Source organism: Callorhinchus milii, unplaced genomic scaffold (genome assembly GCF_018977255.1).
Source record: "Callorhinchus milii isolate IMCB2004 unplaced genomic scaffold, IMCB_Cmil_1.0 Scaffold3, whole genome shotgun sequence".
Classification (NCBI taxonomy): Eukaryota; Metazoa; Chordata; class Chondrichthyes; order Chimaeriformes; family Callorhinchidae; genus Callorhinchus; species Callorhinchus milii.
The window spans coordinates 25050606-25078493 of record NW_024704744.1 but is presented as its reverse complement, the minus strand read 5'-3'; the positions used below and the strand labels follow the sequence as shown (position 1 = coordinate 25078493).

The 27888-nt window shown below is 39.9% G+C and overlaps 1 protein-coding gene across 1 annotated transcript in view; it reads left to right on the top strand.

The window, feature by feature from the left end:
* The first annotated feature begins 1193 nt into the window (after positions 1–1193).
* Positions 1194–27888, top strand: part of slc30a2 (solute carrier family 30 member 2) — a 46423-nt gene continuing 19728 nt past the window's right edge. The window contains exons 1-4 of the mRNA XM_007904489.2: positions 1194–1284; positions 3151–3241; positions 20858–21066; positions 25273–25419. Coding sequence (XP_007902680.2) covers positions 1194–1284; positions 3151–3241; positions 20858–21066; positions 25273–25419 — 538 coding nt within the window. The remainder of the gene's footprint in view (positions 1285–3150; positions 3242–20857; positions 21067–25272; positions 25420–27888) is intronic.

Sequence of the window (27888 nt, the reverse complement as noted above, 5' to 3'; positions counted from 1 at the left end):
TTGGGGGGCTATGGATTAAGGAACTGATCCCAAATATTATTATTATTATTGTTATAACTGGGGAATGGATCCAGACTCCAGCGTGAAACGAACCTGGTCAGAGCTGCAACCAACCAATTGCTATTTTCTCTCTGTGTGGCATCGTGATTTACCCCCCACCCCCCAAAAAATAATAATAATAAAGCGAATTATGGCTCAACATTGCTAAAGATCTAACAGAATTGAAGTAAATTGTAATACTGTATATTTAACACTGGACAGAACATTTTTGTTCTCAACGTTAAAGGTGGATTCTTCTCCCAGGAGACGAACAGGAATGGCTTTTTGAGGAATAAAGCATCATTTCAATCAAAACTGCAAATTCATACAATTGCACGATTTTCTCTTTACTGGGGGAGGAATGGTTTATTGATCCCATTTTGTTGTTATCCATCCCGATGTGTCGCTTCCACACACACAGACACCAATATTGTTTTATTTTTAAATATCACGAATGGTTTCAGATTTTCAACTCTGAGACCATAGAAATGAAATAGAATTTCTCCAATGCCTGATTTTGGGGGACAGGTTAGTGTGAATTTGCAACCTGAAGGCAGAAAGAAAGGCACACAGCACTTTTGCTTTGCTTTCTGTAAAAGTCTCGGCACATTGCATTAACAATCTTCTGTATGATTTATCACAGAGCTAAAAAGCATTTCCACTTTAGGATTTTCTTGAAAATTATCATCAGATCTTCAGTTACCTTTTTTTTAATGATGATCAAGCAATGCGCAATCATATTTAAAATTCACAATAATAAAGAGACATATTTGTTAGCGGGAAATGCTGATAAATAAATCAAAGAAGAAATGCTGTATTAAAAATAGGCAACTGAAAAGCTGTTACTACAGAAAACCAGAGTGTTATTGTTATTATTGTTATTAGCATTTAATCAACTAGATACAATCTTGAATACATTTCTGCTTGGCTCCATTAGTGATCTGGGCAAAATAATTACCAGTTTGCCTTTTTGTATGTATGTGTTATAACTTATAATAAAGACCAGACAAAACGATACAGTTATAACTGAAATATGTTGATAATTCTCACTGCTGTATAAAGCCAGACTTTCCCAGGAAATGGTATTGGGGGAGGTATTGAGGATGTAATCATTGGGGCCTTTTCAGGTTTAAGATTTTAGTCATCCTAAAGGAATGACATATCTCAGAACATTCCTCAGCTCGGCCGCCCAGTTCAGCTTTGAGCTATCCTACGGACGTAAAAAGCGTTACATCAATATAAACGGTATTGTACTGCAACGTCTAAAGAACTGGAAATGTCTTCAATATGAGTATTTATTTGGACTGTAATAATATTACATTCTTCAAGCCTCCTTCCAACTTAATTTTAAAAGGCTTTACAAAACTGAAATGCTGAATATTCATAAAGAGGACTAAAACCCAAACTTTTGTTTTAGTACATTTTTAATACAGGTTGCCTGAATGGTTTGCTAAGATAAACTGCCTTCTTATTGTTAACTACTATTGTTACTGATAAACATACTTGGATATATACTATAGAAGTCAGAATAAATGTCTTGACCAATATAAATTTGTCTTCATCATACATTATGCTAAGAAATAGGAATATAATATATGTATTTGTCGCATTAAAGAACTATGAAAATATCACAAGAAGAGGAATATTGTACTGTAAACTAATATATTTATAACTATAATTACTTTCAATAATGCCTGAGATAGTAAGGAGAATTGTGTAGTCAATATTACAACAAAAAAGTGAAAGGCTTTCTGGTGCAATGTTTGCTTTGCCACTATAAATCTGATCTTTCACTAGATTTTCTTTTGGGGATCGAAATTACTGTGATGTAGCAAACATTGTACGGAAATACTTACTTCATACATCCCAATAAAATACTCTTTGCCCACACAATCGCAACGTTGGCCAAGTTTCCTTACTCCACACACTTCTGTTTACCCAGCAGTAAGTAGGAACCCAGTTGGATCACTTTTCCAGGGGTAATAATTCTTTCAAAATAATTTTTTTAAAATAATTTGGTCACTCAATCCACAATGGTTTGAGGGACACTGCTGTGTGCAGTTGGCTGCTGTGTTTTGCCCAGAAAATATTCAGTCAATTCACTTTACAGTATGTTTCGTGAAGCGCTTTGAGACATCTCAAAGACGTGATGAGGTGCTCTATCAAATAAAATGATCATTATTGTTATTATTGCAATATTTTTCTGGTTCTTCAAACAAAATAAGTTTATTTTCTCACTCCAGTGTGCTGTTTTCCTCATCCATAACAGTATTTCAATCTTTATTCATACATCTAAAGTAAACTTCAAAATTATTGTCTGTTTTCCTTTTATGGGTGTAACTGATATGCAACACCCTTTTATCCTGTGCATGCTTTGTAAAAAGTAAATTCTTGACTTCTGCAACTTACTACAGAGAGATTTTTTTCCCACTTAATTGTTGCAAATGATTCAATTTCAAAAAATCTAGAATAATGTACAAATAGAATGTGATACAAAAAATCCAGCCACACATTTCAATGCACACCAATGTGGGCCGAACTCATCACTATTTTTATACGATGCATTCACGGAAATCAATATGGTAGACACACCTTCTAAAACACTCTAAAGTGGAAAAATACTTTAATATGTGAGGGAGTTTACACAGAATCAATTGGGATGTTTTGAAAAAGAGATAGAAATATACTTGGGGTTATAATATTTCTGTGCATTAAGGGAAGAAAAAAGGTGGGGAGATGAGATTAAAATATCTGCCGTGATCTAATAAATCGGTGGAACAGGTTTGATAGACTGAATGGCCTCCTCCTATTCGTATTTGAGTGTGATTTTTGTCAGCAAAATAAATGTTCAATTTAATTGAATTAAATTTCTCCATCAAAAAAATGGGTCAAAAGTCCACCAATAACAGATTCCCATTGTCTCAAAGAAATTTCATCGACAAGTCAATCACAATATGTCAGTGTACTTTAACGGTAGAACTATTATGATTTCAGAGTCTGGTTGTTACCCTTTCATTTCTATCACTCTTCTTCTCTCTGCATCATCATTCACTGATCAACCCGTCTCTTGGTTTAATTAATTTTTATTGCTGCTCTCTGTCTTGTTTTAAGGGTTCTTCCAATTCACTATTTCAGTTCTGATCAAAGGTTCTGCCAGAAACAATAACCTGAGGATTTCCAATGATTTTATGTCACAATTACTGTACGTAATAGCAAGTTGATGCAATTCCCCAAATATGAGATAAAATGGATGTTATATGCTGCACAAAATTAGCAAAAAAGGAAAATAAATAAACCCAAATTTGTTGATGTACAGGGTGATCTCAAACCATGGAGCGGGAGGTGAAATTCAAAGCATTTATAAAATCTACAACTGTAAAACAGGAGAATAAAATGTTCCAGAATGTTGTACATCATAGAACCACCGGTTGTTTCCATGTTCAACCGTGCCTTCTGCCACCTTCCCAACCCCACCCCCCTGCCCTCCTCCCCTTCTGACCCCAACTCCTGTCTAGGGACCAAAATCCCTGATTGTCCAGTGCCCTGGGACGTCTTTCCGACGTGAAGGGCATTATTAAGTGTAATTTGTTGTTGCTGTTATAGTTCAGATAGAGACCATTTGTCTGACTTGCCTTTTTCTTCTTATGAGCCACCTAATCTAATCTAATTCCCCTGCTCACTCGCCATACATAGTCTTTAATATTTCTCTTTTCTAAGCACCAATTTGATTCCTTTGAACATATCAGCCTGGCTCAGTTGGTAGTACTTTCACCTCTGATTTAGAAGATTATGGATCAAGCCCCACATCAAACAATACAATTTACACTAATACAGGATGACCAAAAAGTTATGATATCCATCCTATTATCTAAAAAAAACAAATATCATCATTTCTTTAAGACTTATTAGACATTGTAATGGTATCACAACTTTTTGTGTAGTGTTAGGGGTGTGCTGGATTGTTGGAAGTGCTGTGCTTCGTATGAGATGTTAAACCAATCCTGTCTACCTGTTTAGTTGGACATTAAAGATCCCATAACACTATTCAAAAGGAAAAGGGAGTTTCTCCCTGTGCCCTGGCCAACAATCTCGCAAATAAAATTAGCCATTCATTTTATGGCTGTTTCTGGGACATTGTTGCTGCATTCACCTACAAAGTACATAGTTATTGCACTTTACAGTATAACCTGTCAAGCTCGATAAGACTTCCTTCTGATATATCAAATGTAAGGATTATTATTATTATAAAGTAATTTATGTTCTCTCCTTCAATAACCCTTCATAATCTTGAGAACCTCTGCATGTCACCTCTTAAACATAACAATCAGCAAAGCTTTAATTTCTCAAGTCTCTCTTCAGAACTGAACCCTTCATCCCAGGTAACATACCAATGAATCTGTTACACCCTTTCCATTGATTTTATGTCATTCCTATAGATTTTGTTCTGTCCATTGAGGCTATTTCTGAGAGAAGTGAGCCCACAACAGGAATAGCAAAACTAAGTATCTAAATACAATGTTTGAAACTTTCAACAAAAACAGGAACACATATTGTACAGCAAAAAACGGATTAACAATAACAACTTGCATTTATATAACACACTTACATGGGGGAGCGTCTTGGAGCACTTAAAGCTACAGCAAAAGGAAAGGAAAGAGATAAGAGAATCAAAGTATCTCTTTGACAAAAGAGCTATCTGACCCTGCATGAAACTATTAGAATCAAGGCTATGAAGTATCCACAACAGTGAAAAGCAGACACCGTCATCAGCAAATGTCAAGGAACAATGTCACAATTTTCATGGCCACAGCTCAGCAAAAAAGTGAAAGCAGATTGCCAAAGTAATGCTGAATTCAGTTACGCCTCTTGCAGTTGTTTCTATGTTTAGCTTGAACTTGTGAAACACCGAAACAGATTGTCCAGCGCCTTGGGACATCCTCCCGACGTGAAAAGCGCTATACAAATGTAATTTTGTTGTTGTTGTGCTAGTTCCTTGCAGGCTACTCAGACTCAGTACACACACAGAACACACACACAGACATTATGATGTCTGTGCAAGGAGAAAATGCTGGACTTCCTCGAGTGCAAAATCGAGGGAATCCGCTCAGCTGCCACTGCCCTCCCAACTTCCAACCCCTCCCTACCCCCACCCCATACAATTACCCATCCGACAATTACCCATCCCTTCTTCCACACCTTTGAACCTGTCACCCCCTCCTCTGTCTTCAACACGGTAATCTCCATGAAATCCACCACCTGCTCCCTCGACCCTATCCCTACCCTTAAATCCCAGCTCCACCTCCTTGCCCCACTACTCGCCGACATCATTAACCTCTCCCTGTCATCTGGCACTGTTCCTTCCCCCCTCAAATCAGCCACTATCACCCCTACTTTGAAGAAACCTTCCCTCGACCCATCACAGCTATCCAGCTACTGGACTATCTCAAATCTCCCCTTCCTATCCAAGGTCCTTGAGAGAGCTTTTGCCTCCCAGCTTCGCTCTGTCCTCTCCTCTCACTCCCTCCATGAACCTCCCCAGTCGAGTTTCCGTACTGCCCACAGCACTTAAACTGCTCTGATCAAGGTCACAAACGACATCCTGACCATGTGTGACCAGGGCTCCCTCTGCCTCCTCATCCTCCTCGACCTCTCTGCCGCCTTTGACTCCGTGGACCATTCAATCCTCCTCCACCGCCTCTCCTCCCATCTCAACCTTCAAGGTCCTGTCCTTGACTGGTTTAGGTCCTACCTTTCACACCTCCACCACTTCGTCATGGCAAACGGCTTCTCCTCCAGCCCCCGCACTGTCTCGTGCGGTGTTCCTCAGGGGTCTGTCCTCGGTCCCCTACTCTTCACCCTCCACATGCTCCCTCTTGGTGATGTCATCTGCAGACATGGGATAAATTTCCACATGTATGCGGATGACACCCAACTCTACCTCTCTGCCTCCACTCTGAACTCCAGGACTACCAGCGTCCTGAATGACTGCTTGTCCGACATCAAGTCCTGGACGAGGGACAACCTTCTCCCACTCAACATCAGCAAGACCGAGGCCCTCCTGATTGGCTCGCGCCACCGCCTCCGCACCTCAGGCGCTGGCAGCATCAGCCTCCACGGCTGCACACTTAACCTCACTAAGCCAGTCAGGAACCGGAGTGTCTTGTTTGACCCTGAACTGTCCTTTCTCCCCCACATCCGCGCCATGACTGGCACTGCCTACCACCACCTCCGCAACATTGCCAGACTCCACCGCTGCCTCACCCCTCAGGCTGCCGAAACCATCACCCACGCATTCGTAACCTCAAAGCTCGATTCCGGGAACTCCCTCCTCATCGGCCTTCCCAACTCTTCCCTTCACAAACAGCAGATCATCCAAAACTCTGCAGCTCGTGTACTCTCACGCACCAGGCTCCGTGACACCATCACTCCCATCCTCGCCCGACTCCACTGATTCCCCATCCCCCAGAGGATCGAGTTCAAGATCCTCATCCTCACCTTTAAGGCCATCCATGGCCTTGCTCCCTCCTACCTCTCTGACCTGCTGACTCCCTAACAATCTGCCCACTCCCTCCGTTCATCGAGCTCCGGTCTGCTCCATGTCTCCCGCCCGATCCGCCCTACCATCGGTGGCCGGGCTTTCAGCCTCTCTGCCCCCACACTCTGGAACTCCATCCCACGGTCCCTTCACCTCGTTTCCTCCCTTGGCTCCTTCAAGGGGGGTCTCAAGACCCTTCTCTTCGACCGTGCCTTCAATCGCCCTCCCACCTCTCTGTCTTTCCTCACCCCTACACCACCCCTCCCCCATGCTCGGATTCTGACCCCTGACTGTTCAGCGCCTTGGGATGTCCTCCCGACGAGAAAGGCGCTCTATAAATGTAATTTTGTTGTTGCTGTTGTTGTTGTTGTAGGATCATCAGGGATAACAGCAGATATAGGTAGCAAGCTTTAGTAACCAATGTATACTCACCCTTGACTGCATCCATTATTCAAAGCTATTCCTTTAAGCAAAGAATTCCCCCAATAATCAGAAGTGTGAAAGGCACAATAAAGAAAGAATATTGATAAGAATTAGTGTTGATTGGTAGAGCTCAGCAACTGGTGCATTGATCGTAGTTTCAGTCAAACACAACAAGGGTGATTTCTCTGGCCTTCTTCTGATTCCTCATCTATGAGGAAGCTCATACAGAATTGTTAACCCTCTGAAACTTGTATCAAAGCTCATTGACACCCCATGCTGACCAGCCTAAATTAAAGAAAAAAATGCCCACTAATCAAAAAATTATCACAATTTTGAATAGAAATATATAAATTATATTAATTTTTATGCTTTTTTTTACACCATTTGGTTAAATTATGATAGTTACAAATTGGATACTGTAATAGAGATGCAATAACACAGTCTATGGTGAAGTGGGCTATTGGAAATATATGATAAAAAATAATAATAACAATCCTTGCATTATGTCGTCAAAGCACTTCACAGAAAATACTATGAAGTGAAATGACTGTGTATGAGATAGATTATTATTATACCTTATTATTATTTGAAACTAAAACATTCCTTCAGCCAGGGCAATTTGTATTCAATATCTCATTTCCTGTTGCAAATATATTATGATTTAACCAACTTGCAAAATATATTGTATTTGCAAAGGAAGTTTGCATGTAGAAAGATTAGTGTGATTATTCTTAATAGTGACTTTCCTCCTCCTTATGCAGCCTATTAGAGTACTCCACAATAGTTACTTGTATTTATTTATGTATATCCTGTACTGTGTTTGCTTTCCTCACCTAAAACCAAATTCAATGCTGCAATTCAGAAATGTAATAGCTTTTGAGAAACCAAAGTGAATATTTAGTGGTGGAGTTATTTCACACCCTGTTCATAACTAAACAAGTATCAAACTGTAAATAGGCCATTTAGGCTATAGTGTAAAAACGGTGTGTCATATAAATTTAATTATCTAAGTACATTTTCAAGATAGATTGTACATATAAATAGAAGTAAATGATAAACGTTATCTCTCTCTATTCAAGAACAATGAGTGTGCATTTTAATCCAGATCTTAATTTTGCATTTGTTTTTATTATTGGCGAAACATAATTTTCCAGAGGTAAACCTGCCTCAGTTGGTAGTTCCACAGAGTCAGAAGATTGTTGGTTCAAGCCCCACGTTCAGACTTTGAACTCACAGTCCAGGCTGATACTCCAGAACAGTGTTAGGAATCGCTGCATTGTAGGAGGTGCAGTCCTTCTGATATGTTAAATCAGGTCCTGTTTGCCTGTTCAGGTGGACATTAAAGATCCCATGGTACTACTTGAAAAGAAAAAGGAAATTTCTCCTGGTGTCCTGGCCAACAATCTTCCAAATAAAATTGGTCACTCACTTCATAGCTGTTTATGGGACGTTCCTGTGCGCAAAATGACTGTTGTGCTTGCTACCGATACACAGTCACTACACTTCACAGTAAAATCCTGTGATGCGCTTTGAAGCATCTCAACAACATGATAAGGTGCTATATCAAATGCAAGGATTATTATTATTATTCACCAGTGTACACTAACAAAATTGTGAAAACTTAATCATTTCCTTTAAAATGTTTGTGTGTGTTTCATCAAAACTAGCAGTTGTGTTTCTTTTCTTCTATCAGTAAATAGCAGCTGTGCACTGCAATCTTCCAACGGAAGGACACATCTATTTGCCTGACAGATAATTTCCATCTCCATGTGGTTTTATATGTACCTACTCCCAGATTGCTGCTTGCTGTGAATAATGCTAACTGTGTGATAGAAAAGATGAACTTGCATTTTTAAAGTGCCACTAACATCCAGAATGTCTCAGAGTGCTTTACTGTTTTGCTGTATTTGTGTGTCAGATTGGCTCAGTTGGTAGCATTCTTGCATTTGAGTCAGAAAGTTGTGGATTTGGGTGTCAGGACTTGGAACTCATATTGTACATGCTGACACTCCAATGCTAGGGGTATGTTACATTATCAGAGGTGACATCTTTTGGATAGTACATTAAACCAAGGCCCTTCTGCTTGTTCAAGTGGACATTAAAGATCCCATGGCACTTTTTGACAAGAGAAAGACGTTTTTCCTGGTGTCTTGGCCAACAATCCCCTAATAAAATTGATCATTCAATTCATGGCTATTTGTTGGACATTGCTGTGCAAAATGTGGCTGCAGTGTCTGCCCACAAAAAGACACACTACACTTTACAATATATCTTCTGAAGGGCTTTGGGATGTCCTCCTAATGTGAAAGGCACTATATCAAATGGAAGGATTATTATTATTTTCTTGTAAGCAAATGCAATTTACGAAACAGAAAGGCCCATGAACAGCAATGAGTTTAATGATTAATTAATATTCCCAAAAAGCAAAGTACTGCAAATGCTGGAAATCTGAAATAAAAACAGAAGGAACATGCAGCAGGTCAGCAAGCATCTAAGGAGAGAGGAAAATGAGTTAATGTTTCAAATCTATGATCTTTCATCAGAACTGGGGGGATGTGGGAAAGGAGCAGATTATAAGCATAATTAATATTTAGTATTATATTAATATATTACATTATTTAATTATAATATTATAATTAATTAATGTAATATATTAATATAATACTAAAACAATTATCCTTCTGCTGATTTCTTCCTCCCTTTGATAACCAACTTGACTTTAATCAGCACCTTGATGATTTGCCCAAGATTCTGAACTCACTATTAGGGAAACAGCAGATATGATCCGTGTCCTGCAACTTAGCCACCAAGATTGTTCATGTACCTAATCGCTTTGCCCTTGGCTTCCCTTGTTTTGTTTGCTGTTGCTTTGGTGCCAATTTATACAAATTGGAGCAGTCTCCAGGAAGACACAAACCTTCATTTTAGGTTACACTAGAAACTGTAATTGTTCACCCCACACAGGATTACACCATTGTATTATACTATTAATAATGTACCTAATAACTCTTATTCTCCCACAACAGGCCAAAAACAGCTTGTTACTTTGTATTGAAAGTAAAGAAAAATTGTGACAGTCAGGAATAAAAGGGTACAGCTGGTGTAATGAAAACTAGAATGGATCAGTTATAAAATTCACAAACCATCAAATAAAAGGAATAGTGTACCATAACTTCACATCAGTCAGAATTTATTGGCACCTGGAGAGCTTTTCATTCAAACCAAAATCTGCAGCTCTACACTGTGATATGTTTTACTAGTAAATTGCAAGAGTGGTTGGAAACGCAATGGAATAAGAGTATACGGTTTAATGTGCTGTCAGAATGACTGATGAATAGCTGTTGTTGGTTAAAAGCATGAATGAATTGGGTGATAAATTGCAGTATCCCTTGAGAATGTAATGGTGGAGAAAGACAAAGTGTAAATCAGGCACCTGCGTAATGATTCTTCCTAACAGGTTCTCCAACAACCAAGTCCTATTCCCGAACATCCTTCTTTTATCCTTTCTGTTAATCTACTTAGACAGTTGTTAAAAACTGAAAATGAGTTTACATCAGTAATTTATTAGCTTCATTCAGACATAAGCAAATGGATGACTGATTATTTAATAATCCTTGCATTTGATATAGCACCCTATCATGTCATTGAGATGTCTCAAAGGGCTTCACAGAATATACTGTAAAGTGCTTAAAGTGAAACGTAGCAGCCAATTGTGCACTGCAGTGTCCCACAAACACTCATGGATTGAGTGACCAAATTATTATTTTTTTTTAAGGAATTATTACCCCCAGAAAGCAATTTCCAATTGACCAACAACCAGGTTCTTACTTACTGCTCAATAAACAGAGGCGTGTGGAGTAAGGAAACTTGTCTAAGGTTTCATCCTTCCTGGGAAGTGAACCAGGGTTCTCTTGCTTGCGAGGTGGGTGCTCTAACCACTGAGCTACAGGATTATTTATATTATTTGCACTGTAGTACAGAAAAAGGAATTTCAAATAACATGGAAAAGAGTTTTGCAGTGCTGTTGAAGATTTGGCTCAGTTGAAACTCTTATTTTGGTTAGAAGTTTGTGATTTATCTCTGGGTCTATTTGCCAAGGCCCCTCGTATGAGGCCCTGGATTAAGCGGCTGATGCTGAGTAAACCTGGTACATGATACTGAACCTGGCCCTCGAAAACATCAACATGGCTGGTATATCACAAGCTATCCTGTAAAGGTTTTCCACACCACGAGGAAGGCAGATGCCCACCGGATAGCTGATGAGGAAACTCTGAGGCTTCGGGCGAGAGCTGCTGTAAGGCACTACCCGGAGTGCAATAATAATAATAATAATCCTTGCATTTGATATAGCGCTTTTCATGTCGGGAGGACGTCCCAAAGCGCTTTACAGAACACACTGTAAAGTGAATTGACTGTATATTTGTGGGTGAACGCAGCAGCCAATTGCGCACAGCAATGTCCCACAAACAGTTGTAGATTGAAAATGACCAATTTATTATTGTTTTTGGTTTTGGAGGGATTATTATTAGGCTCTGTGTGGAGTAAGGAAACTTGCCCAAAGTTTCGCCCTGCCTGGAATTGAACTCAGGTCTCTCACTTGCAAAGTGAGTGCTCTAACCACTGAGCTACAGGACTCCAGCAAGTTCGTGAACACACATTCGTACTTCCAACGCCTGGAATCCATCTTGATTGGTTTGCAGAGAGGTAAGCAGCCCCTGCTTAAGCTCTGCACATCCAATTGGTGGAAACATCGCTCAATGGAAAGGGATGTGTGCCCGAGCTGCAGACAGGAAGATGTGGCAATCCTCTCTCACGTTTCATGCTGAATTGTGTTGCCTATGTTAACATTTCCTGCTTTAGCTGGCTCCCAAGGGAGCTTGTTCCACAGGTTCACTGTTTGCTCACTGAAATAGTGGTTCCGTAGAATTATTCTGAATTTATTCCCTTCAATCACAGGCTTTACTTTGCTAGACTAGTTGAAACAGCCTGTCATGATCTACATTGTCTAGCCCTTTTTCGAATCTTAAAGACAGTAATCATATCTCCCTCAATCTTCTCTTCCAGTGTGAACATGCCCAATTTACTTTGTGGCTCCTCACAGTCCAGTCCCTCCTTTCCTTCAATCATTTTGGTTGCCCTCCTCTGTATCCTCTTGATTTCTCCCATATCCTTTTTGTACTGCAGCAACCAGAACTGTACACAGTGCTCTAAGTACAGACTCATCAATGATGTAACCAGCAACCCAAATCTTCATTCAGGTGGATATATTGTAATCATATATGTTGTTAATGAAAATAATGGAATCAAAATCAACAATTTAATCTTGGCTGGTCTGCAGTTTGAGTACAGAACATTTGCTTTACTTCCCAGTTGGGCTTTCTGACAACATCCGCAAATGGAATTTGCTTTATAATAATATAATAATAATCCTTGCATTTGGTATAGGGCCTTACCACGTCATTGAGACATCTCAAAACTCTTCCCAGGATATTTTGTAAAGTTGATTGACTGTAATTGTGGGCGAATACACATATTCTTATTGTTGCCTTCAGAGTGTTTCATTGATTTAATAGTGTTAAGGAGGAACTCCTTTATGCAGAGGCAGGTGAGATTGCGTAACTCCCTGCCAGAATCTGTGATTGACCCAAAAAACCATCAACACATTTAAGAGGAAAAGGATGAATACATGTGGGGGAAGGGACTGGAGGGAATGTTATGTCAAGAACAACAACAACTTGCATGTATATACTCTCATGCAGGGTAGCGTTCCAGACCACTTATCAGTGGCACTTATCAACGCTGAGGAGGGGTAGGACTGTTGGCACAGATGAGACCTGAAGATGAGAGTTCCTGGTACTTACCAGTTACCTAGTAAGAGCTCAAACCCACACTTGTCGGATGTCAAACAACAAAATAGTGACTATCCTCCTTGTGGGGGAGGTAAGTGGGATCTCCTTGGAGCTGAACTAGCTCCAAGGTGACATGTTTGGCAATAGAATGTCAGAATCGAGCCAGGTCTGTGGTGGTCTTGGTAGAGCAGTTCCTGAGCCAGGTAGGTCCACAATACTCCAGGGCACTTCTGATGACAGCACAGCCATCTCATTGATAGGACTTGAAGGGGCAGACCAGGCAGGGAATTCTCCCACACAGTTCCTGTTAACCATGCATGCCAATGCCCTAACAGGTGAGGTGATCCTTGATGGACAAGCAGTGGGAATGCTTTCAAAAAAGTGTTATCGATGGGAAGCTATGTGGTATTCACTGGTTAAACTCCAGCAGTATCCCAACTCACACTCTGGGGTCCCCAAACCTTGGTTCCTGCCAATCTGTACCTAATATTTCCGGAATTAGGTAATCAGGATGAGTCTCTCCAGAGAGAGAGTGCATATTTCATTCCAACAATCTATCTGTGGAATTTCCACATATAAGTGGGATGCATGGAATTCTCAGTTTGGTTAAATACTCTGAAGCATGGTGATGAGTTTCCGCATATGTCAGACACCTGGCTGACAAAAAAAAGGATCTCCCTTTGTAATTTGGACTTTAAATCTAGGCAGACACCCTGGTGCAGTTCTTGAGGGAGTACTGCATTTTTAAAGATGCATTTTTTCACATGATATTAAAAATCTGTCTGTTTTTAATTGGATGATAAAGATCCAATGAAAGTACTCAAAAAGAGAAGGATTTTATCTTGGTTTCCAAGTTAATAATCCTTCAGAATAACCTGACTAACGTGACTGGCTATGAGCTACTTTTCACAGAAGCAGAATGATTCATTTAAACATGATAATAAAAAAGGCTCTTTCTTATTTCTTACACCAGATGCAACTGAAAACCCGTCCATACGTTAGTCGCCACCGAACCCGACTTCTCAAATGCCCTCTTTGACGGTCTCCCCAGCTCAATCATGCACAGGATCCAACTGATCCAAAATTCCGCCGCCTGCATCCTCACCCATACTAAACTCTGTACCCTCCTCACACCAGTTTTAGCCAGGCTCCACTTGCTCCCTATTGCCGAATGGATCAGTTTCAAGATCCTCACACTCGTTTTCAAATCCCTTCATGCCCTGGCACCTTGCTACCTCTCCAACCCGCTTACTCCCCAACCTCCGCTTGACTGGCTCTAGCCTTCTGCACGTCCCTCCCCCATGGCCTCTGTTCCACCATTGGTGGCCATGCTTTCAGCCACTACATCCCAAAATTCTGGAATAGGCTTCATCTTTCCCTCTGCCTTACCCCTTCCTACCTCATCTTCAGGTGGCGCCTGAAGACCTTCCTATTCAACCTCCCCTGGCTCAGTGTTGTGCTCCCCCACTGTCAAGCGCTCTGGAACACTACCCTGGGTGAGGGGCGCTATATAAATGCAGCTTCTTGTTGCTGTTGTTTTGGGCTTAATGAGGTTTACACCATATTAGCTTGCCTTAGTTGGTAGGACTCTCACCTCTAAGTCAGAAGATTCAAGACCCACATCGGGAATTTGAACTCATAGTCTAGGATTCAAGGCTGACACTCCAATAAAATGCTAGGGGGAGTGTTGCATTGTTGGAAGAGCTGTCCTTTGGATGGGATTGTTAAATCAAGGTCCGGTCTGCATTTCTGGGAAGCATTAAAGATCCTGCAACACTGTTCAAAAGAGAAGGGAGTTTCTCTCATTGTTCCGGCCAATGATTTCCCATATAAAATTGGTTACTTACTTCACGGCTATTTGTGGGACATTGCTGTGCGCAAATTGACTGCCTTGTTCACCTATAAAATCACTGCACCGTAGAGTAAATCATGTGGAGCATTTTGAAACAACCTCACAATGTGTTATCATAATAACAATAATAATCCTTGCATTTGATATAGTGCATTATCAGGTCTTCTAGATGTCTCAAAGCTATATCAAAGTAATGATTATTTTTATTAGAGAAGAGGTTGCATATTTATAGCTCCTGTATTATCAAAAAGCACTTTCGAGTAATTACTGTTAAATTAAATAACTGATATTCTAGGCAAATATTTGTACTATTTTGAATGCAGCAAAGTCCCATAAACAGCGATACGGTGAAAACTAATCAATCTAGAAAATGGCTGGACAGGAGAATGGGAAAAGTTCTCTTCTCTTTTTGATAGTATTAAAGAATACTTAACATCAACCTGCACAACTGGCTCTGTTTTAAATATCTCATTCAAAGATTAGCATCTCTTATAATGCAGCAAGTCCCAACATAGGGGTGGAATCTTCACTTCTGACCCAGACAACCAAATGAGCCAAGATAAGACACATGAACCCTGTGCTAGTGCTTGTCAAAAATAGCTAACAGCATAATATAATTGTACTCCAAGTGTCAGCTTGACTCAGTTTATAGCACTCTCACCTCTGGTTCAGAAGGTTGTGGGTTCAAGTCCTAGGTCTCAGACTTTGAGCTCATCGTCCATGCTGACGCTCCAGAGCAATGCTGCATTGTCAGTACTCGCATCCTTCTGATGGGACATTAAACTGAGGTCTTGTCTGCCCGATCATTTGGATATTAAAGATCCCATGTGCTATTTAAAAAGAGAGTGAGTTTCTCCCACCAAATTGGTTACTCACCTCCTGGATGTTGATTGTTTGAGAAACATTGTTGCAAGCAAATTCGTCTACAAATACACAGTAACTATACTTAACAGTGATAACTTGTGAGGTGCTTTGAGAATTTTTCAATGAGATAAGATGCTATATCAAACAAAGATGAGTATTATTGCTATATTGTGAAGCTCACTGTTCGAGGAATGCAAAGGAGTTCCAGTCATGTCTGTGGCTATACATTTCTTATTTCAATGCACTACATGTGGTTAAGTGAAACGTATGAAACTGATTGTTAAGATATGAGAAAGTTGGTTCCAAAGTTGGTCCTGTAGCTCAGTGGTTAGAGCACTCGCTTTGCAAGTGAGAGACCTGAGTTCAATTCCAGGCAGGGCGAAACCTTGGGCAAGTTTCCTTACTCCACACGCCTAATAATAATCCCTCCAAAAACCCCAAATAATAATAAATTGGTCATTTTCAATCTACGACTGTTTGTGGGACATTGCTGTGCGCAATTGGCTGCCGCGTTCGCCCACAAATATACAGTCAATTCACTTTACAGTGTGTTCTGTGAAGCGCTTTGGGACGTCCTCCCGCTATATCAAATGCAAGGATTATTATTATTATTATTAAGTGGGAGTGCAGATCCTCTGAAGAGCATCTTCCCCCAGACAAGATCAGCCAGGCACACTCCAACTTCCTGTGCCAGCAGGTCCTGGTCAATGATCAGAGCCATGCCACATGCACCATTCATCTTTCAGCAGAGCCCCTTTAATTGCCCAGTAACTATGAAAACTCGAGTCACTCATCATCTCACACATTTCCTGTAGAGTAAGAACATGAATCTGCCTTGGGAAAGGTAAAATACAAACAGAAGTTGCCGGGAACACTCAGCAGGTCAAGTTCTGATGAAAGATCATCGACCTGAGATGTTAACTTACTTTCCTCTCTCCAAAGGTGTTGCCTGACCTGCTGAGTGTTCCCAGCAACTTCTGCTTTTATTTCAGATTTCCAGCATTTGCAGTATTTTGCCTTTTGGGAAACGTAAAGGCTGATCTCAAATCTTTTGCAACCCAAGAAATTGACGTTCCAAGAGGCAAAGGAGAGAACAGGCCTTTGAGAAATGTTCTTACACTTCTGATGTGGTGAGATTGTCGAGGCAGTTTACGGATGCTGGTCAATACAGCATCCAGCTGGGTGCATTTACCACCTACGCCCGTGTCCTAAACCTGAAGCGTGTCAAGGACATGAGCTTCAATCTCCTCCTGAAACCCAATCTCAAACCAAACCTTCTGAAGTCCTGGCACTGAAGAAGGCACCAAAGGATGGAATTCATGCCGAGATCTGGGCCAGGGTGTCTCACAAGATTGTCCATCATCAGATCTTTCACCTTTGATCCAGTTACAGACATGAACCCACTCAGGAAGAGCCTAGCACCACCATCCCATCCAGCCTTCTGTTGAGAACTCACCCCATCCAGAAAGATCTTTTTACTGTGATCAGTTTTGTGTATTTGTGAGCTGGTGGGTTCACTAACAGGCTGACTCCAGCCTTGCCAGCTTGTCCCTTTGGCCCAGGGCGGGGACTGTTCATTTGTTAGGGCTGCTCGCTAAGGGCCAAGCCATTTTAGTGAGCAACAGCTTTATCTATCTCACCAGAATTCCTGCCCCCTCACCAAGATGATTGCCATTGGCATCACCAGGCATTGATTTCACCTCATACTAGGTTTTCACAGTGGAAGTACCCTTGACCCGGCCAATTACAAGGTGGGCCCATCCTTGTAAGAATTAGGATCTTCAGTCATACTCTGGCAGGCCCTGCGGACTTGCCATTTTCCCTTTCCAAAACCCATCATTTTCCAATGGTTCACTGGTGATATTGAGGTGGATACAATTTACCATGAGTAGTAAGCTAAGATGTAATAAAAGCTTGTTGAGTCAACAACAACTGAATTGTGAAAGGAGCTACATAAAGGTAATGTTGTTCACATAAACGCCTAGTGTCATATTGTTATGCCAGATGCAAAAAGGATTTGGGCAGATGATTAACATAGTGCTGGTACTATGGAACAGAATTGCTCTGTGAACATCTGCTGTCTGGTTCTGGGCAAAGGAACTTATCTTGTTGAGAGCAGTACAGTTAAAATTACTTTAAAATTGCACTGTGCCGGTTATAGATTTACTTGTTGTGCAATAAAACCTTTCAGGGAACACAAGTTCCATGCAATGCTATTTAGTTGAAGATCAGAGCCTTACAAATGGATCCCTTTATCATAATTATGTTTCTCTGGCACAAGAATAGTGTTCATTCAAAGTAAGTCTCAGGTTATAAAACCTTGACCCTTTCTGAATGCATTGACTCCAATGATCGGTAAATATCTAGAAACCTAAATTCCATTAAAAAGGTACTGTTTTTATAAATAACTGTCAAATAGTATGTTAAATTTATAGAAGATAACACAAATATGTTAGAAAATAAAATCAGCCAAATCTGTAACAAAATAACGCTAATTCCTCTAACCAGATATCAGACTGTTTTATTATTATTCGTTCGTTATTCCCCAATATCCCGATGGGTCAGACCAAAGGCCGGTACAATCAACAGATCTTATAACAGAATAACACCACTATAGACATCTCGAGTTCAATTTCCAGATCGACACACAATATATCAACATATTCGAATGTCGTTCACACGCACATCAGCGCACTTAAATACCTGGTGCAATCGCCAGCGTACTCAAATGCCTGACAAGGAGACAATCACAAACCTCCTAGGTAATATAGTCAAATATTCAGCTTTAAAAACAATCAGACGTTGATGTATTCAAACATGCAACATCATTAAACGTTCGTCAAGGCTTGATTGTACCTCCCTTGTCTGTTTACTGGGGAATCCCGCCGACTACGCCAAATTGTTAGAAAATAAAATCTTCTTTTCGAGTTCCAATCAAACACAACCACTGTTTGCAACCAGAGTAGTGTTTATTAAACTCCAAGATCCGTCCAAGTTCCCGATGGGTGTGGGCAAGTAAGCACAATCAATAGATTCACTAACAGAACAATAGTACCGCGCAATCCCTCCTCGTGGTCGTCTACTTCTGTCTTCTAGCTCTCAGTCTTCCATCCACGGTAGGTACTGTCCTGGGCGCGCGTCGATTTTGGTCTGGCACGGTGTCTTAAGCTTGTGTCCATCCAATCATGGTGCGGACATTAGGTCACCTGGCCAAAATCATGCTGGGTTCACGTGAACATCTCATGGGGTGTACGTGCCTCACACACACAAAGACACTGTCCTTGAGACAGTCCGTTATCTCATGTACGTGCAGGACAGTAGTAGACATTTTGTCCTTGAGACACTCACGTGATCCTGGGTGTAAACTCATGAGTTTCAGTCCAGCTGCCCACAACACACTTAACTTAAAAGTTAACCCGTTCGCAACATCTATTATGATTCTAACATTATACAAAAAGTGTAAATTCTAACAAATAATATCCCTTGCATTTGGTAGGCAACAGATAGAGTAGTACTGGCTGCCCTTCAGTGGAAAGGATATCAATGTCATAGTAAGTTCACTAGGATGATACCAAGGATGAGGGTTGTAGTTATGAGGATAGGCTCAAAAGTTCTGTCCATTTTCACTGATACAGGGAGAGTTTAAGAGGGTACTTAATAGTTGTCTTCTGAATTTTGAAGTGTTTCGAGAGGGTACGACACAATACAATTCACATTTATATAGTGCCTGTCACATAGGAAGAATGTTGGAAAGCGCTTGAAAGAGTTTGAAATAGATAGTCAGTGGATAGCTAGCGAAAGATAGTTTCCAATGGTTGGTAGATCAGCAATAAAGGTCATAAAATGCAGATTGCCTCTGGAAAATCTAAAGGAAGATTTAGAAGGAAGTTTTTCATACCGAGCGCAATCTGAACATTGAGTCCATGCCTTGTCTGAAGTTATTATTCAGGCTGAGACCATGACACCATTCAGAAGGAAACTGAATGAAAATTTGAAGAAGAATATGAAAAGGAATGGGAAAATAACAAGGATTTGAGAATATAGTATTTATATCCATTTGAGGAGCAGGTACATCATGAGTCAATGGACCAAAAGGCCTCATGCTATTCTGTAATCTTTATGATTCTATAATAAACCTTTCTTTTTTTATTTACCAAACTCACAAGTCATGGAAGTTGTCATTCTAATTCAACAATCTCTTTTGCATGCTGTCTCACTGGCAGTGATGTGTGGCTCTTCTTTCTCACCAGATGTGAAGGCAGTCTCCTTTCCAATGAGCAGCGAAACATAGCTCTTTCTTTGCCTCCACTTGCAGTTTCTACTCAAATGGCTGAATACTCCCTATATGATGTAACTGCTATACAGTTCACAGCAGGAAAAAAGCAATATCTTGAGAAAGCAATGATTGACGCACAATTACTTAAATTTTTTCCATGACCAGTTCTTAGATTTTTTTNCCTGCCCTATGACCAGTTCTTAAAGTGATATTTCAAATGTGCTTGCGGAGCAGTCATCCGTTTTAGGTGAAAAAGAAACACGAATGATTTTGAAATGCTTGGAAATTGCCTCTACCATTTACGGAGTGAACTTATTTGTATCCTTTATAAAGTAAAGCCAGATGACCTAAAATTAATAGATCCAATCACTTGATATTACTAGATTCATAAGAACTGTAATGAACTAGAAAATGCAATTCAGCTCAACATCCTATCCTTTTTGATGTGTCCCAACCTTAGCTACCGACCATCTCACAAACTCTTTAATTTTATTTTATTCCATTATCGTCCATCATATAGCTGATGAGCAATTTTGACAATCTGCTACTATATCATATTTGTAATAGATTCCATATGTGTGCAACACAATTTAATCACAGCACATTTGCAGAACAGCATTGTTTGTTTTGAATAAAACCATAGGTTATCATTTCAAGGTATATGCATATTTTCACTGGAAGCCTGCATTATAGTACATTTCCTCTGGATATTATTTAATAAGTAAACCTTGATGTTGACCAACAATGAACTTAGCTGTATGTGAACCAGCTAAAAATACTGCACTTTGGCAGTTGTCCTGAACAGGTTATTCTCTGACTCCTGAATAAACAGGTAAAGTTTGTTGAAAGTGGATAAAGTAGGACCTTTAGATTATTACATTTAAGTATGGGCAACTTTTTAAAGAAAAACAATAACGTATTGCAGATTTCAATGTAAGCTTACTTTCTGAAAATTAGTGGAAAGAGATATGAGGACTCTCCTTAACAATAATACTTTGCATTTTCCTCTTCTGTTGCAGCCTTTTTTCCAGTTCAAAAGAAGTGTATCCAAACAATCCATTTGACAATGGGAGTAACACAAATTCCATTGAATTGGAGAGATATGTAAGCCAACACTGCCATACCAGAATATCATCAGAAATTGAAAACCGCGAAAAGCAACAAGCAAGAAGGAAACTCTATGTTGCTGCTATTGTTTGCCTAATATTTATGGTTGGGGAAATTGTAGGTAAGACATGTACCAAGTTGGACTTTTGATTTTCCTCAACTTCCAACTGTTTTTCTCCCAAAGGTTGTGGGTTCAGACCCTACATTGGAGCATAGGCACTATACAAATATAATTTTGTATTGTAATTTTGTATTGTATAAACTCACAGTCTAGGCGGACACTCCAGTGCAGTGATTTGGGAGTGCTGCATTGTTGGAGTTGATGTCCTTCACAAGAACACGAGACTGGTTCAGATGAAGAAGACCCTGAGGCCTATTGGATCTCATCCTTGCAGAACACTCACCCTATATTTACTCATCATATCAACAAGTTGCTTTTAAATGAGTTCAGTGCCCCAGCCTTAACCACCCTTCCTGGCAATGTGTTCCAATCATTAATTATCCCCTCTATAAAGAAAAATGTCCTGCTATCTATCCTGAAATTGACCTTCGCAACTCTAAACTTACCTCCTCTTAATATGCTGTTTTCCTAGCCCAGCAGCCTGTTTACTTTAAACCGAGGTCCCTTCTGCCTGTCCTCAGTCACACATTAAGGATACTGTGACACTATTCAAAAGGAGAATGAAGTTTCTCCCAGTGTGCGGGCCAACAATCCCTAACTTAATCAATAATGTACTTCAAGGTTGTCTATGGGTTGCCTGAAAGGGTGGTTGAGGCCGATTCGATAACTACTTTTAAAACCGCGGTGGACGGGTATTTGAGGAGGACGGGTTTGCAGGGTTATGGGGAAAGGGCTGGGGAGTGGGATTGACATTTCATTGCTCTATTCAAAGAGCCGGCACAAACTCGATGGGCCGAATGGTCTCTTTTTGTGCTGGACGATTCTATGATTCTATTGTAGATGTATGCTATACTAACATGCACTCCCACCCTCGCTTGCCTCCACTGGCTCCCCATCCCCCAGAGGATTGAATTCAAGACCCTCATCCTCACCTACAAGACCATTCACGGCCTCGCACCCTCCTACCTCTCCGACCTACTATCCCCCCACGTACCTGCCCGTACCCTCCGTTCCTCTGGCTCTGGTCTGCGCCACATCCCCCACCCTACCATCGGTGGCCGGGCTTTCAGCCTCTCAACCCCTAGGCTCTGGAACTCCATACCCCAGTGCCTTCGCCTTGCTTCCTCCCTTTCCTCCTTCAAGGCCAGTCTCAAGACCTTTCTCTTCAACCGTGCCTTCAGCTCCCCTCTCGACTCTCTACCCCCTCCTCGCTCCCTCTCTCCCCTCACCCTGACCATTTCCCCCCTGCTCCGGTCCCGACCCAACTGTCCAGCACCTTGGGACGTCCTCCCGACGTGAAAGGCGCTCTATAAATGCAATCTTGTTGTTGTTGCTGTTGCTTCCAAAAAAACCCTGCCTTGTCAAAAACTGCCATCGCATAAGACAGTAATTACTGTAAAACACTTTAAACCTTTTCAACATTATTGGTACTATAAAATAGAATAAAATATATTTTATATCCTATTTGCGATAAAGCTCCATCCTATTTAATTGCTCCATGCACGTGCAAACAAACTAGCTTTTAGTGAGCTAGGTACAACGGCCCTACATTCTCTTTGTTCATCTACCCATGTTATAGATATCTATTTATTGAGGCTCAATTAGGAGTAAATCATCTAAGTTTGGTCTCCAGATAAACAGTGGAAAGAAAATCATTTTATTAAATATTTTACTGGGGCAATAATAATAATAATCTTTGCATTTGATATAGCGCTTTTCACGTCGGGAGGACATCCCAAAGCGCTTCACTGAACACACGTAGAGTGAATTCACTGTATATTTGTGAGCGAACGCGGCAGCCAATTGCACACAGCAATGTCCCACAAACAGTTGTAGATTGAAAATGACCAATTTATTATTGTTTTGGGTTTTTTGGAGGGATTATTATTAGGCGTGTGGAGTAAGGAAACTTGCCCAAGGTTTTGCCCTGCCTGGGATTGAACTCAGGTCTCTCGCTTGCAAAGCGAGTGCTCTAACCACTGAGCTACAGGATGATGCTACATTGATGCTCCTTTAATATTTTGTTAATTTTAAGGGCTATTTGCATAATGAAAATAATTTGATTTAACTAGTCACATAATTAGAACTTCAAAAAAAAGTTACTGAAATGTACAATTCAACCCATCTAAGTACTCAGTATCACAATCTTCCATAAAGTAAAACATTATTAAAATATATTGGTCCTGTTAAGAAATATTTTTNATTGTAAACTATTACTCATTTACAGTCTGTCACACATTTGCAACAAACCAGTTTACAATGGATTAAAGGGACACGTTTCTTGGCTCTGTCAAAAAAATGTTCTAATGTTAAGTAAATATTGCTTGATATTTTCCAATTAAACCCTGTAGTAAAGATCTACAATTATTTTAGAAATCATGTAATATATCTGTATGTGCATGTTAGTATAGCATATTTCTACAATAGAATTATAGAATCATAGAATTGTACAGCACAAAAAGAGGCCATTTGGCTCATCGAGTCTGTGCCGGCTCTTTGAATAGAGCAATGTAATGTCAATCCCACTCCCCAGCCCTTTCCCCATAACCCTGCAAACCCGTCCTCCTCAAATACCCGTCCACCGCGTTTTTAAAAGTAGTTATCGAATCGGCCTCGACCACCCTTTCAGGCAATGCGTTCCAGCTTCGAACAACTCGCTGCGTGAAAAAGGAATAATTCATCAAGGTACCGTTTGTGTAGAGCACCTTAAATGGTTCAGTTGGGAAAGGCTGTAGGTCCAGTGTGAACTAAATAAAAGAGACCAAACCAATTACAGGATCAATCTCTGGTCTGTACTGCATTAGGTGATTTTCAGTAGGGATGATCACAAGATTCTAAGAGAGGTTTGGATGAACAACGCTCTTTAGCTTGGGACTTCCTCCCGATGTGAAAGGCGCTACACAAAAATAATTTATTGTTGTAGTTGTTGTAGGTTAGGTGGTGGGATTGAAGTGATCTCCTGCGGGCTTGATGGGCCAAATGGTATCCTTCAGCTCGGTCGATTTCTATGTTTTTATGTATTTCTGTGGCCCATTCCATCACATCCTGCCATCCACTCATTATAGCATCGGGCTGTTTTTTAAATGAGTGCAGCATCCTGGTCCAAATTACCCTTCCAGGAAACCTATTCCAGTTGTTTAATACTCTCTCTATATGGTAAGGGTGATAAAAATGATTTCACTGCTCCAGGGCTGGAGCAGGGCAAAAAAAACAATCTCTATCTAGGATCCTGCTGAACAGTACATATGTTTGAATGTTACATGAGAAGAGGATCAGATGTTATATGAGAACAGGATCAGATGTCAACCTGGATCCAGAGTCTGCCAAGACTCACTGTTTGGGTTTGCATAAAAAACTTAACATAAACAACAACAAATTACATTTGTATAGCGCCTTTCACATCAGGAGGTCGTCACCCAGTTTCCATATAGCCAGTATGAGTCAATGCCTTCATGAGAGGTGGAGAGATAATTAAGAAAAATATAGTGCATAGGAAGAATATGTATATAAAAAGAGGAATAATAATAAGGTGTATGTGGAGCATGGAGAAGAGTGAGATTAAATTGGTTCATATACAGACTGAATGGGCTAAATTGCCTATTTCTGTGAGTGCATAATCTTGTGAGCCTTTTTCCACCATAAAGCAAACTAGAAGTGATAGAGGCTGAAAGATTATCCACGATCAATACAGTGTTAGGAGTCCTACAGTGTGACAAATAAAGTGAAGAGCTCAATGATTCTTAAACCTCTTGCTGAAAGCAGAAAGTTGACTTTGATGATGAAACAATGCGTTTGCTTGATCATATTTTTCTTCCAGTTGTTTCTGTTTTGACGCGTTTATCACTTCCAGTGCTTTGACTTGACCTTGCTATGGGTGTTACCGCCAAACACTTTGTAGTTCCTATATCCCTCCAACACATTTGGAGTAAATTTTCACTTGGGTCTTTATTTACTCTATGAGGGTAACATGATTTTGTTAAATTCTTAAAATACAATTTTTACTTTTGAAGCTGGTTTTGAGTAAGTTATTTTGTGAACTGGAGATAACAGGAATTAAACAATTTGTCAATTTTTTCACACTCTGAAATACTACATTAATAGATTAAATCCAGATCCAGGTGGAATTTCTCCTCTTATATATCCTAAATAAGACTCCAAAAAATGACATTACAAAAAAGATGTACTGTGATTTATTTTCTCTTTCAGGTGGCTACTTTGCTCACAGTCTGGCAATTATGACAGATGCAGCACATTTGCTAACAGACTTCGGCAGTATGTTAGTTAGTCTCTTTTCCCTTTGGATTTCTGCACGTCCTGCCACAAAAGCTATGAATTTTGGCTGGCATAGATCAGGTAGGAGAGTTTTTCTGCATTGGGTTTTAGAAGTACAGTTCATGAATATTTACGAAACCTTCTTCCCATATAAACAAAGCCTGTTTAAGAGCTAGTTGCTGAAATGGAAGAACAAAGGGTAGGTTTCATCAAATGTCTTGCAGAATTCACTTTTTAAAAATTCACTATTGAAGAATTCAATTTTTAAAAATAGCCTGAACATTTCTCACAAAATAAAACATTTCTCTCTTTAGATCAAACTATAATGTTTCTCTCTTCAGATCAGAAGTTTGCATACAATCTATTTCCTGGTGTTTTATTTTGAGGTGAAACACGTCACTGCTTTAGAAAATGTGCCTGACTGGTAATGCTGGTCAACTGTATTATGTTGAATTAAGTAAATTAATGTAACATTTTTGAATAGATTATTTGCCACATTGAGATGTACAGCTTTGTGTTAACAATGTGGACTAATTTTGTCATAAATGGCAAACTTGTACTAAGATTGTGCAGGATATTGTTATGAGGAACTCAACATAAATATAAAACAATAACACATCAGAGACTGTCTACAATGTTTAGTGTACAATCCAATAGAAAATAATACGGGCCCTTGATTTCAGCAAGACATTTTAAAGTAAGGTGTTTTATCAACAGATAATTGAATTTATCAATTCAAGTCTAATGCTTGTTTCACACTGGTGAAACACTGTAATTGGTAATACACTACAATTATATTTAATTTGTATAGCATCTTTCACATTGGGAGGACGTCCCAAGGTGCTGGACAGTCAGGATTTGGGCCCAAGTGAGGATTAAGGGAGGGTGGAGGGCAGAAAGGGTAGGAGGATGGAAGGAGGCACGGTCATAGAGGAGGGTCTTGAGAGGTGCCTTGAAGGAGGCAAGGGAAGGAGCGAAGTGAAGGGAATGTGGGATGGAGTTCCAAAGGGTGGGGGCAATAAACAACATTTGACAAATAAGCAAATCGTAAATTCTATGTTGCTAAGAAGGGATTTCAAACAGATTTGGTTTATTGAAAAATTAAGCAGATTCAGAAAATCCAACATTTTAAATTTTCCTTAGATTTGAAATTTTTAGTCAATCCATAGTTTTGTAATCCATCCCAGTGTATCAAGTTCCCTGCCTTAAAAAAAATCCATATTAAAATACATGCTGAAAACTAGCTAAACAAAAGAATATATTAATATATGAATAAAAGTTGGGTATGCATGTCGTAGCATAAAAATCCTGAAAACATTTGACCATTCGTGGAACACAAACTTTTTGCTTTCTGGCCTCCAGCATTTCAGATCCCTGCAGCACACAGTGATTTATGGCTGTCTCTTCCTTTATCTCTGCAGTGTCTGACCTGTAAATCAACTCAGAACCTGCGGTTGTGGCCCAAAGGTTTTTCAATGTGAGATCACATCAGGATGTTCAGACCTCTTTTTATCCCAGCTTTAAATTGATTCAAAAATATGATCTTTGATTTTTGCAATGTATTCCTAATTATTTTTTATTAAGTGAGTCGTGCTGAATCCTCTGAATTTAACGGTATGGGGTTTTGTGCTCACGAACACACAACGTGTTGAGGAACGTAACACTCTACTATTGTTGCCGGCTATTTTTATCTGAAATCCTCCTTGGTTGGGTATAATTACCGCACTTGTTATCTTTCCTCCAAATGAAAGTATGACAATTGGTGGTGGGGAATTGCATTAGAATTGAGGTCAATTTATATTCAGAACAATAAGATTATTATCAATTGTCTAAAACATGCTTCAATATATTTAATGTTTATTTGGAACATGAATGCACAGGTAGAGGGCATAGATTTAAAAAGGAAAAGTGTCAAATAGCTCAAAAAAAATTTAACAGTCCCTCTCCCCACTCCATTATGTGGCATAACAGAAGCAAACAGAAGCAATTGATCCATTACAAATTACAGTACAATTTACACTTATATAGCGCCTTTCTCGTGGCACTTGATACTAAACTGATACCATGCAGATGGTAACTAATATAATATCTATTTTTTTTGAAAAAACTAAGCAAATATTCCTACCCACCATTCTCACATCCATAGTGCAAGAACAGTATTGGAGATATAGAAATGGGTGAGGAGTGAAATGAACAAATGCTACAAAGAACACAATGACCTCAGTCCTATTGGCGCTGGAAATTTAAGAGGTAAATAAGCGAAAGTATGGAGAGAAAAGAGGCCAACGGTGAAAAGGTGAAGATTTAAAGGATGCATATTCTGGATTCAAGTATAGTATATCTGTATAATATACAGTGGAAGCCACTTGAGCTGGATGTCGGTTAATCCATGATTGATGGGTGGAGCCCATTCATTCACAAGTGGCTTCAGGCTGTCAATAATCTTGGAGCTGCTGCTATTTGGTCCTATCGAACGGGAATGGCAACGCGAGGTAGAGGGTATTACTACTGCTCCTCTACTGGGTGGGATGAGGTAAGAGAACTTTGGTT